The 13,331-nt window shown below is 43.1% G+C and overlaps 1 protein-coding gene and 1 long non-coding RNA gene across 3 annotated transcripts in view; one reads left to right on the top strand and one right to left on the bottom strand.

The window, feature by feature from the left end:
• LOC108445245 overlaps positions 1 to 11,010 on the top strand; it is a 17,082-nt gene extending 6,072 nt beyond the window's left edge. The window contains exon 3 of the long non-coding RNA XR_001860020.1: positions 10,772 to 11,010. This is a non-coding gene — a long non-coding RNA (uncharacterized LOC108445245). The remainder of the gene's footprint in view (positions 1 to 10,771) is intronic.
• Positions 6,855 to 13,331, bottom strand: part of APOO (apolipoprotein O) — a 29,012-nt gene continuing 22,535 nt past the window's right edge. Inside the window, exons 8-9 of one of the 2 annotated variants that reach the window (XM_008629294.2) lie at positions 11,374 to 11,469; positions 6,855 to 8,588 (exon numbers count right to left, since the gene is read on the bottom strand). In XM_008629294.2, coding sequence (XP_008627516.2) covers positions 11,401 to 11,469 — 69 coding nt within the window. In that variant the 3' untranslated portion in view covers positions 6,855 to 8,588; positions 11,374 to 11,400. Of the gene's footprint in view, positions 8,589 to 11,371; positions 11,470 to 13,331 lie in introns of those variants that run through there. The other variant, XM_017728419.1, reaches the window with a different exon arrangement.

The following is a 13,331-nucleotide window of genomic DNA, read 5'->3' as shown; positions in this document are numbered from 1 at the left end:
CCCTCACCTCTGCTGTGCCTGATCACAGGTAACCTTCAAGAATGCCCCAGGAGAAACATTTGGTGCACTTTTCCAGCAAAGTGTTTAAAAACATTTATCAATCCAAAACCACCACTGCACTGGGATTATCATATGACATATTGGTTGTGTCTACTTATGTTTTCAGTAAGATAACAATGGCTCAGGCTTGTTAATCTATAAAGAGAATTAGGGCACTGTAATGGCACAGGCATGCTTGGAAAGGGCCTGATAACTTCTTTGTTATAAATACAGTTTTGCTTGTCTCTTTCCTTCCTTTTTTTAGTACAAATGAAATAGATCAGATGAATAAATCAGTGCCTAAATCTCCATCCAAGAAGCAAGGAGCCTTTTTGATTGCTTTGCTACAAGTAATTGTTCTCTATGAAATTTTTTTAAAATCTCAAATTAATTTCCTTTTCCTGAAGTCTAAATGTTTGAACATCAAAATGTTTAAAGAAAATGTGTAGATCAAAGAGTCAAAAGAAATCTCATTGTGAAACATAATAACAAGACTTTGGGGCTACTGTAGCACCTTGAGTGAAATCGGGGCTGGGAGGGCTACGCTGGGTGCCTGCCCACCTCCAGCTTTGTGCATCCTGGAGAAACAGGTTTTCCTCTTACACAGCTGGAAGTCACCCACAAAAATATCCCTTAAGCTTTAACCTGGGGAGAAGTGTGGGGTCCCTTCCAACTGTACTGCTGAGCTGGGAGTAGGAAAGGGGAGAAAGGAGAAGGGGATTGGTAAGAAACCAATCCTTACAAGTGGGGGGAGAAAATCAACAATGGAGAGCGTGCATAAAAAAAGTCCACTGTAGGTTTTCACTGTGCCCTTCTCAAACCACAGTGCACATGTTTGCTCACTCTGGTTTTGATGGTGGCTTTTTTTTTTTTTTTTGTCCCCATCATGCACTCACTGTGGAGGGAAGGTCAGGTTTGAGGAGCTCACCTGGCCAAGGGTACCACAGTGTTCCCCCAGTCAGGACAGCTGTCTCCTGTAGCTGCCTTCACGTGAGCAGGAAACTGAATGTCAGAAAAACAAACACGCCAACCTCTTCATAAGTAAACATTCATAACCTTGAATAGGTCCCTGTTATGCAAGGCACACTAACACCCTTTCAGGGTGCAGGGCACCAGAAGTGCTGCAAAGCTGCTGTTTCCAGGATTTTAGGGACAGCCACCCAGATTTGCAGCCTCCCCACAAGGGGGCTGCTGCTGTGCCAGTGTGGGGAGACAACCTACAGGCACCCGTGCCAGCACCACGGCCCCACACACCATATGTGTAGGAATAGGGCTTCCAGGAGCACCAGGAGTTCTCTAGACATGCTGGTGCAGAGCTGTGGTCCCCTGTACCGGGTCAGATGAGGCCACGGGGTCAGCACAGCCATCACGACTAAAAATTAACCTGGCTCAAAACCTTAATGTTTAAAACAAATTACATTTTAAAAAAAAGTCAGCCTATTGTTTTCCAGCTCTCTAAATAGTAGTTGACCAGGTTTTAAGGAAAACTGTTCCAAAATCCCAAAGTGATAAAAGCTGCTAGATAACCATATATGAGGAGCTTGAACATCTGTATATGAGAAACCTTGAAAGCAGGGATGATGAGGTGCCAGAATTCCTCAAGAAAATTACTGAGGTGAGAGAAAAAATGCAAGGAAGACCTCAGCAGCACCCCCGGGCCAGGGGGTGCTCTGGGCAAAGCCAGGAAAGTCCACCAGAGAGAGGGATCACAAACACAGTGAGACAAAACAGCTGAGAGAAAACAAGTTATTGCAGAGAATGAAGTCAACAATCAAGTATGAAACCATTACAGAATCCTCTGCCTAGAAACCCCAGCACTGAGCGCCTGCATGGACCAGAAAGAGTCCCACTTTTCCAGTCAGAAAGGACATTGCAGAATTCTCCTGTTCTCCAAGAGCATCCCTCTGGAGCTGGCAGGTGAACCAGATGGATCTCACGATGCTCCTCAGCCTTCCTGCAGGCAGAGCAGTCTTTCAGCTGCAGGCACAGAGTGGAGAACTCTTGTGCAAATAAAACTGTTCCTCATATGCATTTCACTCCACAAGGAAAATAAAAACATAGAGGAAGTCCCACAGGACTACTAATTAAAATTACTGCCTCACACCTCCTTTGCGGTTATGATTTTATTTATTGCAGTTTACTTAGATGTGATGGCTATGTGTTTATTCATGGTAGTAGCCTTCCAGGACAAAAATCAGGCTTTGAGCACAGCACATCACATTCTTAGTTCAGAGACTTGGGGCCTGAGGTATGTAGAGTTCTGCACATCTATATTGCACTTTACCTCACCCACTGGGAGCCTAAAATCATTTGGGTTTTTTGCTCCCATAGTTCTGTTACTTTTGGGTGTGAGTCACCCTGGGCTGGCTAGCCCAGGGCAGAGAGTGATTTTATAGCACTTCTCCTCTAACATTCCTCAAACAAGAGACTCTCCTTAGCAGGCTGACCTCATCTGCAAATAGGATAATACTGTAAAAACAATAATGCTAAAAAGCGACCAGTGAATATCTGGCTTTTTTAAGAGTTCAAGGAGGGTTATGGTAGTAAAAGAGGATGCACTCATATTTATGTTACCTCTTTTTTCCACAAGCTAAGCCTCCTTCCCCTTTACTGTTTTCTTCTTTGTCAAAACAGAGTTGCTGATTTTAGCATCTGTGTATTTTGCTCTCTTGTACAATGAGAGATCATACTGATCTTACTCCATCAAGGCAGAAGTACAGCCAAAGGTTGTTTGACCCCAGGGACGTGTCCTTGTACAGTTGGATGCTGTGCAAAAGCTGCTAAATGGCAGAGGACTCCAATGTTATGTATAAATTGGCTCGTACTCCCTCTTGGCAGGGATAGAAAGAGCCGAGTAGTGCACATTTCTTTCTTCCTTCAGCCAGTAACAGCTCATCCCTTTCTTTGTCAGATGAACCCGGAGGCAAGTACAGGAGAGATAAACAAAACAGACCGTGCCTCACTGACCTCCCCCTGAACCACAGACAGGAGAGTGAGTCCTTTGCTCCTGGTAGAGCTGCGTTTTCTCCGGCGCCTCCCCTGAGTTTGGTGTGAGGCGCTGTGCTGAGCCCAGCGCCTGTCCCGGCGGGGCTGCTGCCTTTGTTCCCTGCGTGGCACCGCCGGGGCCGAGCCTGACTCACTGGCAGCTCCCGATGCCATTCCTCATCTCTGGCAGGATATGAAAAATGTGTCAAGCCTGGCACACGACAGTAAACCTAATTCTTTGGGCTGGCTTTGGTGCTTTCACCAGCCGGTTTTAGTTTGGGCAGTTTGTAAATGATGCTTTTAAGACAGGAGATCAAAATCCCCCTGGCGCGGCTCCTCAGTAAATGCAAAGATGACTTCAACGCGCTCCGCTGCATTACAAAACTCTCTTTTTTTTCCTTTTGTTTTTTTGGTCCCACGCCGAAGTATCAGCGCAGTGCTTTGAACTGAGGTTACCTTTATGATTCACGGCATGAATGAGCACTTAGTGTGCGCATACAAGAGCCCTGTACGAATCAGGAAATAGCTCTTTCAGGTCTCCTGACAAAAGGAAGTGAGTCTGAAGCTTGCTAAAGTTACAAAGAGGACGTTGGTGAACTTAATCTGGGGCAGGGGGTAGGGGGAAGGGAAGAATTCCTTTTCTTTTCACTGAGGATTGATACACAAGCTCCCCGTGTTTCTGTACATCATTTTTAACAACAACAACAACAAAAATTAAAGGGGCTAAAACTGTGGTGGTGAGGGCCGTCTCTAGCTGCCTGCCTATGATCCCTAGCTGGTACGTGCATACAGCCACGAAGACATTTCTAGCTTCCCGCTTCAGCATTTCCCCCTTGGCTGGGGCAGTGAGAGCTTTCCTCCATCCCTGGGGTAACGATGTGAGTGGGCAGGGAGCGAGCATCGCGGCACACCCCTGCTCGGGGCATCCTGCCCTCTCCTCTGCCCGCGGAGCGGGGGCACAGCGGCCTCCAGGGCGCCGCAGCACTCCCGGCCAAGCGCTGGATGTGGCTCACTTTCAGTTCAAACAAACCGAGTAAACTTCTCCGAAGGCACGGGTGCTGCGCCCTGGAGTTGAGCGAAAGTACTCCAGGTAAAGACACGGAAGATTCAGAAGCAGTGGGACACAGAACAGCGGATTTTGACTGATGTTGGTACAGAACGTGGTAGGTCCTGTGGCTTCACACCGCAACGGCCAAAGCAGAAAGGAATTAAGTTCTCCGTGTGAGGTTATTCTTTTATCCAGGCATGCAGGGGCTGAACTCACTACTCCCTTGAAATGCACATTGCACAAGCCCCTGGAACAAGATGAGGTGCTCTCTGGCAGCCCTCCAGCACTTGTCTACACAGCCCCAGCGGGTAAAGGACTGCACCAAGAGCCGTCCCGCTGCAGCATCTGTCCCCTCAGCCAAAAAAGCGTGGAGCAAATGACCCATCTTGTTACTTCATAAGCTCTTACAAACTTCAGGTTAGCTTTGCTGAGCAAGATTCAGACACTCAAGACTAAAGTGCATCCTTCAGCTTTAGTTTCTATCAAATTAAATTCTTGAGTCTTGTGAAGGTTTATCTTCACACTATAAACAAGAAGAGAAGTTCCCTGGCCAAGCTGTCCCATTGTCCCCACTGCTCCTTTCACAGTGGGCACAAAGACTCTGGGATCACGAGCACAGCTCAGGCTGTGCCATGGCTATTCCCAGGCATACATAAGCAAGTCAGCTGGAATCTCCCTCTCTCCAGAAGATCCAGCAAAGCTTACCCATAACAGGATCATGCCTCAGTAACTGGGGCTGGTGATGGAGCACTATCCAGTTTACCTGCCACATCTGGACACAGCACATGTGACTGACTGGCTTTGAGTGTTAGTTGGTAGATTTAGACCTTTAAATGCAAACACAAAAAAAGAAAGAGGGTAAGGAGGAGTCAAGAGACCTTAGTCTAGTGCAGGCATTGTAGGTCCACTTCCAATGGAGCAGAGGGAGGGACGAATCTTTTAGAGGGAGCAGACTGGTAACCAGCTGTGAGACATCCTCAGCCCACCTTTGATTTTGCCAGTTTTCATCAGTGCAATGGCTACCAGTAACACCAGCTTGAAAACGTGGCTGTGAGAGCAGCACTCTGGAGGAATCCATGAACGTCAAGTCCCGCTCAGACTTTCGTCTTTAAGCAGAGATGGCCAGTGATGAATTTCACTGACCTGAGAAAACACCCCAATTGCATCAATATACCAACATTTTTTCCAGAGGGACCCTAAGAAAGCTGCCAGCTCCAGTCAATTTAAGAACCATATAGTCAAAAAATACCAGGCTCAGCTTACGGTACAGACTTAAGAGCACAGGGGGATGTTGCACAATTAGAAACTTTTTTTTTTTTTTGCTAGAACAACTTCTGCTTTGTAGTTTAGATATTATCAAATGTTTTCCTTGTAAACAAGAAGCTTTTGTACCTGTCAAAACCCCTCTGGAAGGGGGTTAACCTAGGCAGCTGCCAGGCCACCCAGGTGCTACAGCCAACGCTGCTGTGAGAGGCTGTATCCAGGAAGGTCCAGCGGGAAGTCATGCAGGCCTTCCCAGCATGCCTGAGCAGCCAAAATGCTCTTTGTCAATAGCAGTTTATTATGATGAAACTGGCTTTAGAAGTAACTCAGAATTTATAGGAAGGTACAGAAGTAATCATAACAAAACAAAAAAGGGAAAAAGAAACATATGCAGCAGTTTATATTTGTCCGGAAGCAAATGTGCTCACACTGAGGTTTTTCTGGCAATAAACAGAGCAGTAACAAGTCTCTTCAACTCCCAGGGCACTTTTTTCTCAAGGGGTAAAATGCAATTCCCTCCACATCAATCCTGCTCTTTACTGCTCTCCTTGAAGGCGACAGATGCAATGAGAAATGCTCCAAAACATTTGACTTATGACTGCTGTGAAGTCTGTGTCTGGGGCCTCCTGCAGTCAGAGCACTGAGTCTAAACCAGAGTTTTGCAATGAACACTTGTGGCAAAATCCTGTGTGTTTCTTGAAGGCTGCAAGATTGTGCATATTTACCCAGGCTAACTGGATTATTCCAGGCTGGTGATGCTCCTTCTAGCAAAGAGAGGCCTCGCTGTCACTTTTGATATATGACATGCTGCCTACAAGAATCCTGATCCCAACACAGGGCCAACCTGATGACCTCCAGTTCTACAACTTTCACACACTGCAGATAAAAGATGGTGTTTTTAAGAGAGAGCACTGCAACCTCTGCTGCCCCAACCTCTGCTGCAGCCACTGTAGCAGAGGATGCTGAGATGAGAACACTGTTTCAGCTGCACACAGTCCAGTTACCAAGCCAAAAAGCCTTTAAGTGGAAGGATGACCAAACAGGAAGCTTGGGTGGGGAATATACCATCTTAAACCTACATTGTAATACCCACAGGCAAAGTCTGGCAAAAGGTAACACATGCATGCACAATTTAGTTCCATGTGTGCACACACACACACACATATATATATGTATATATATATATATATATGTATACACATCAACAGTGGTCAGGTGCTCTCCTGCTCCTTATTAGGAAGGTCTGTGCCAAGAGGACTGAATGTTTACAAACTCTTGGGCTCTTACCAGCATGAAACTTTTTTTTATTTCCTGTAGTTATAAAAACCAGAAGACATCAGGAAAGGATTCCAGCTAAGGCTGTCTTGCTCACATTTTGGAACCATCTCCTTGTCATGTGTGTATGCAGGTGCTTGAAGGCAGTCATTTCCTGCTACATAAAAGCATTCTGGTTTGATGTCAATCACTTGGGACACTTTTAAGCAGCAGTGTAAATATGCAGCATGAAGATGCGATCAAGTGAAAAGCATTTAAGTGATATTTATTTAACCCAGGATTTTTAAAACATGCACACGTGTGTATGTAAACAAATAACTGAATTACCAAATAATCACATCCTTAAATGCCAATGTGGCATATGCCAAATATTGAAATAATATGAAACTGAAAAAAATACAGGCATCTAAAGCTGTAATCCTAATTCTGTGGTAATTATTCTCTATGTGATATGAGAATGCATAAGTGAAGAACTATCTTTAAGGCCAGAACCAAATCTATGTCTGTACCACAGGAGCGGTGTAAGAGAGCAGTTACAGCTCTATTTCCCAAGTTTCCTTTCCACTACTGACAAAAATACTACTTTGATCCTCCCAAGCCTGCTTGAACTATGTTGGCAAGTTTAAAGAAAAAACAAAACCACACACACACACACCTCCCAAACCCCATGCAAGAACTCTGCTGCCTATATCAACATACATCTTCACCAGCCTAAAACAATCATAAAAACATGGACTGAACATGTTGGGAGATACTGTTTTTCTGCCTGAGGCAACCACATGCCTTATTGCCTGTACTAAAAAAGGGTTGGCCTGTTTTATAATGCCCACACAGACTGGCATTCACATTGCCAAGGTCTGCTTGTTTTTCTCTAAAAATCTGTGGAATATGCTCAGCTGGAATACCTAACCATGCAATAACAAAGATATTTAAAAGCATTTTGAATCTGATTTACTTTGTATTTTCTTCCCTGCTCTTTTTAGAAAGTTAATGTATCATACAAACATACTTCATTTCATCCTTCACCCATTCCTCATATTCATTGATTAATTAAGCAGCATTTAAGGCTCACCAACACAGCTTTAAATGCTGAGCTACTTGGATTACAGTAATTTGTAATGCATCAAGCCCCGAAAGAGGGACTCATGGAAATGACAACAAATGATGAAAGGGTTTTATTGTGCAAAGATTTCAAAATGCTGGAAATCCTTTTGTATTTCCCTCCACATCACTTTTTCCTCCCCTCCCCTGGCTGGGAATAAGGAAACAGCCAAGTTATTCTATAGCTGGTTCCCACCACGGTAAAGTTCTGGTTCCCATTGTGCTGTGCATTCAAGCAAAAACAAGAACAGGCATTAACAGCTCCATTCCCATCCATCCACCAGACAGGAACTCACAGACGCTTCATTACACACCTCCCGCTGGCACTGATGAGCCAGAGGACTTGTACAGAAAGGAGGGGGGGACTCAGACAAAACACAAGAGTCATTGTAATTGTTCCCATTCCCAATTCTATGAGCTCACGTTAGCCAAAACATCCTCCTCCTTTCAGCTTTCCTTGCTGGTAAAAAATACAGGCACTGTCAACACCACCTCGAGACCTTTCAGATTGTGCAAACATCACATCCATGAGTTTAAAGAAGACAGGAGGAGGGGAAAAAATGGACAATTTTCTGTAACTGGAATTTTATTTTATATATAAATAATAAAGAGACTGAGGGATTTTGCTACTTGCAATGTTGATCCTGCAATGGGACAAGCATGGGCAGACTTGAGTCCCACTACAGAAGAGAGGATGAAGTCTCAAGACTGACCCAAAACACGTAGTGTCCTTTCACAGAAGCCATACCAGAAGCCTGAGCAGCAGATCATCAGACTGTCCTGAGGCAGAAGGCAGATTAGTAACATTCAAAATGGATTCAGATGGTTTTCATCTTTTTCTTGGGAAATTGTTGCTCATATCTATATTTTTATTCACCTATAACCAAAGAAAGGGGACAATGGTTAAGGGGGAGAGGGAAGGAGGGAGAAAGCAGAATTAAATTTATCACAAGCTTTTCCTTTCCATTTTTAAAGTGCAATTATAATTTTTTTTTCTTTGCTGTGGCAGGTTTATCAAAATCTGTTTGAGAAACATTCTCAGTACCAATTTGCTTCAGTAGAGATATTTAACTCTTCATATTACCAACATTAGAGCACTAATGATCATGTCTGTTCTAGAGAACTCGATTCCCATAGTTGAACTAAATAGAAATACAAAAGAGAAAGAACACTTCACAGCAACCAAACACCAACTGGAATCTTGTATAATAAACCAACTTCCTTGAAAAGAATTATTTTGAATTCCCATCAAATGCATGTTTTCTTAATCTTACTTATTCTGGTGTAAAAATAGGGCAATTTAACTGAAAGAAATGGAATTACATAAATATAGATCTGTAACAGAGTGATATGCTATCTTCATGGAAAAACACAAAACCCTGTCACTTCCGTGCAATTCCTAAACACAACAGCTGGATAAAATTAAAGCTTGCTTCTTCCACAGTGGGATGTGGTTTCAGCTGAAGTTTGCATATGATTTTTGATGACAAACAAATAATAATAAATAAAGGAGGTACAATGCTGCTGAGTTTTGGAATAGAGAAGTATGTTGTTGTCTTCAACCCCATATGATTTTGGCCCTGGCTGACCATTCAGAGTTCAGAGATCCATGCTGTGGCAAATCATTGAGGAAATGAGATTGTCTTTATTTTAGTAACCACATTCAACAAGGAATATTACCAACAGTTGAAAATGCACTGAGACTTTCAGGACTGATCTCATCCAGAATAAAAAAATGTGTCTTTTCAAAATTCACAGCAGTGTTCTCCAGCCTCTGGGATCACCCAAATCCAACAAAACATCTGGACTTGGGTATGGAGTTAAATTACTGGATTTGGTGTCAAGCACAAGTAACAAATTGCCACCCCCGCAGAACAGCTGAACTTGATACTGAATTGAACTTTCACCATCTGGTTGCCCTAGGTCAAAAATCCAGCAGTTCCCTTCATGTGTCTCCCCCAGAAACAACATGAGGTGAAGCACGTAGGTTTCAAAGCCAGGAGCACCCAGGTACTTCAAGCTCCTGGACAATTTATCTTCAGTCTCTTAAAACCTTCCCCAAACAAAGAAAATGTGCCTGAAGCAAAAGGCTGACATTTCGAAAAGTGAATAAAGGCCTAACAGAAATTATATTCATAGCAAGAAATTCTAAAAGAAAATAAAATCTATTCATGGATTTCTGTTTGTAATGAACCTTGATATTTGTACAGTGTCACAAACAAAAGTTCCGTTTTCTTGGTTTTTTATAATTTAGTAGCTCTGTCCTAGTTGACAATAAGCACAACAATATCTCAGTGAATTTTAGAGAGGCTTTTCTTCCTCTTGGTTCTATTGGGATTCTTTACACACAAAAAATATTTTTTAATCCTCCTATTATTTTTTAGTTTTTATTTTACGTGACTATCTTACAAACTACTTGGAAAACGTGTATTCCTAAAGACTTTATATTCATAGCTCTAAAGGAAAAACTAAGTTACTCAGTACATCAGCCAGTCAACAACCTCACATTGTTGTTTTGAGAATCAGCTATAGCAATTAAAAACACATTAAGGGAGCCAACATTAAAATCTAGGTTTTCTTTTAAAGCTGCCCACGTAACAGTGGCACGCTGCTGCTCAGCAGATGGGTGCATTCTACCACATCTGCAAACATATGTGACTGATGGTGATGCATGGGAAAAAAATGGGTGCTGTTTGCCAGATCTGGACTCTATTTACACACTTGGCAGTAAGGAAAAAAAAAATAAATTCTGGTGAATGGAATACTGCATATGAAAACGATGAGGAGTCCCTACAACGCCAGGATCCCTTTCTGATGAAAAGCAAGTTTTTAACATGGTGCAAAAATAATACAGGGCAAAGAGAAGCAAGTAGAAAACATGTTCAGATGAGAAATTCTTTATCAGCTGATAACAGAGCAGGCATCTGACAATTTGCACTAAATGATGTCCAATTACGTTATAATTATTTGTAATAAGCCTCAAATACACAGCAAGTTTTATCCCATGAAACCAAACCATCATAAAAAAGTCAAGAGTATGTTTTTGTTTTGCTTTTCTAGAAAATGTAACCATAGGACTTGCTTGAGTTTAGAACACAGCCCCAAGGCCAAGTCAGAACTGGTATCTCAACTCAAGTTTCTGCCTTGGAGAACCTGGAAACGCTGCCTCCATTTCCTCCATCTTTTCATCCCAACAGGACTCATTTGGGAGCTGCACTAAGATGAAAGGTCAGGCACATCGTGGACTGTTACAGACTGTAAGACAATGCTGTACCTTGGCACTGACAAATCTTTATAGAGAAAACGGACAAAGAAGGCAAAGAGGTTTTGGTACGGGAGGCAGAAATGGGAAGAAGAAAAAGAAAAGAAAAGGCCAAAACCAACCAACACTACAATCACAAGACTTTCCTCATTTAATTCAGAACCCTTCAAACAGACCTATATTTACTTGCAATGCTCTAAAGATGAAGAATTTAGATTTCTTAGCTTAAATAGTGTTAAGGAACGCACATATTCCTGACAAATTTTAGGACAAATAAAATTATCTGTCCTCACTTTCCTCATCATTATGAAGAAAACTACAAGTCAAACTTTGCAAATGTTCAGCTCTTCCAAGTTACTCTGCTGTTTAGTCAAAAATTATTACCAGTCTTTATCCTTACCTGTTTGATGCCAGGTGATGTAGCATTTTACTTCTGAGTTTGCTCTTTATTTGAAGCAGCATGGACTTCCAGGGGCTTGTCACCCACTGCATCACCCTTGAGGAAGAAAAATTGTGCACAAAAGTTCAATTGAGACAATCCAGGATTAATGTTTTTTCCAGAACAGAAATCCTCTTCAAAAGCTGAAACAAAAATGTCTCACAAAATCAAGTGGCTCATGAGACTAATTCAGTATAATACACTCAAATATGATCTACCAAACACTTTCTAGACTTTAGTCCTCCTGTCGTTAGCCAAGCAGTTAAAGGATTTGAAAGAACAAGTAGCTTCAACAGAAATGCTTTAATTGACTCATTTTGCCTGTATTAATAATAGAGGATGAATACCCACAGAGTAGTTGCTATTCTGCATTCTCTGAATTCTGTGTGGATTTATACAATAGACCTCTTTTAGCACATATCCTTCTAGAGAGTGTTCTCACACTTTCCCCAACAAAAATGACAGAAATCAAAGAATGAAGATAAGCTTGTTACAGGGTCTGGTCTATCTGTTTGCCAAGATGCTATAACAAACAAGCATTTGATTATAGCTTTTAGTAGATATTGATAAAAAAAATACTTAAAGGGCCACACACATGGCTTGGGGACTGAAGCAAATTACGTACAAGGACAGGCTGAGATGAGGGTCTGTTCAGACTTGTGAAGACCACACAAAGGGGGAACCTAACTCCTGTCCACAGTTCCTTAATGGGCATTTACATATTGGGAAGAGCCAGGTTCTTCTCAGATGTTCACATCCAAAACACCGGGAGAAAAGGACAGAGGAGTATGGCAAATTTCTCTTAGATCAAAGGACAAAAAATTATAAATATATCACACCACCAATCACTGGAGCAGATTTTCCAGAGAACTTTCTAAATCCCTGGGAATATTCAGCACATGACTGCATAAGGCCTGAACCACCAAATCTAATTTGAAACTGTCTCTGCTTTGAACAGGGGCTTGGGTGAAATGATCAGAGGTGCCTCCCACCCTCAATTGTTCTTAAATTCTACACGTGGAAATTAAATGGCATTTCCTCTTTATTCTAGAAGGCTATTTTTACCAACATGACTTAAATAAAGAGATGATTGGTGACAGCCAACATGGCTTCACTAATGGCAAAATGTGCCTGACAAATGTGGTGGCCTTCTACAACAGGGTTACAGCAGTGGTGGATGAGGGAAGAGTGACTGATGTCATCTGTGACTTGTGCAAAGCACTTGACACTGTCCTGCAGGTCATCCTTGTATCTAAACTGGAGAGACATTGAGTTGATGGATGGGCCACTTAGTGGATAAGGAATTGGCTGGATGGTCACACTCAGAGTTGCAGTCAACAGTTTGATGTGTGAGTGGAGACGAGTGCTGTTCCTCAGGTGTCAGTGCTGGGACCAGTGCTAACATCTTTGTCAGCAGCAAGGACAGTGGGATTGAGGGCACCCTCAGCAAGTCTGCCAACAACACCAAGCTATGAGGTAGTCAACATGCTGGAGGGAGGGACGTCATCCAGAGGGATCGTGACAAGCTTGAGGGGTGGGCTCATGCAAACCTCATGAAGTTCAGCAAGGCCAAGTGCAAGGTCCCGTGCCTGGGTCAAGACAAACACAAACACAAACACAGGCTGTGCAGAGAATGGATCGAGAACAGCCCTAGGGAGAAGGACTTGGGGTTGCTGGTTGATGAAAAGCTCAACATGACCCAGCACTGTGCCCTTGCAGCCCAGAAACCAGCCACGTCCTGGGCTGCATCACAAACAGCGTGGGCAGCAGGTCTGCTTCGCTCCTGAAGACCCACCAGGAGTGCTGTGTACAGCTCTGGGGCCTGTGACATAAGAAGGGTGTTGGACTTGTTGGAGCAAGTCCAGAGGAGGCCAGGAAGATGATAGGAGGGCTTGAGCACCTCTTCAACAAAGACAGGC

This window comes from Corvus brachyrhynchos, unplaced genomic scaffold, assembly GCF_000691975.1.
Source record: "Corvus brachyrhynchos isolate BGI_N302 unplaced genomic scaffold, ASM69197v1 scaffold11, whole genome shotgun sequence".
Lineage (NCBI taxonomy): Eukaryota > Metazoa > Chordata > Aves > Passeriformes > Corvidae > Corvus > Corvus brachyrhynchos.
Note: the sequence above shows the minus strand (reverse complement) of the source record. Positions and strands in the feature narration are given on the sequence as shown.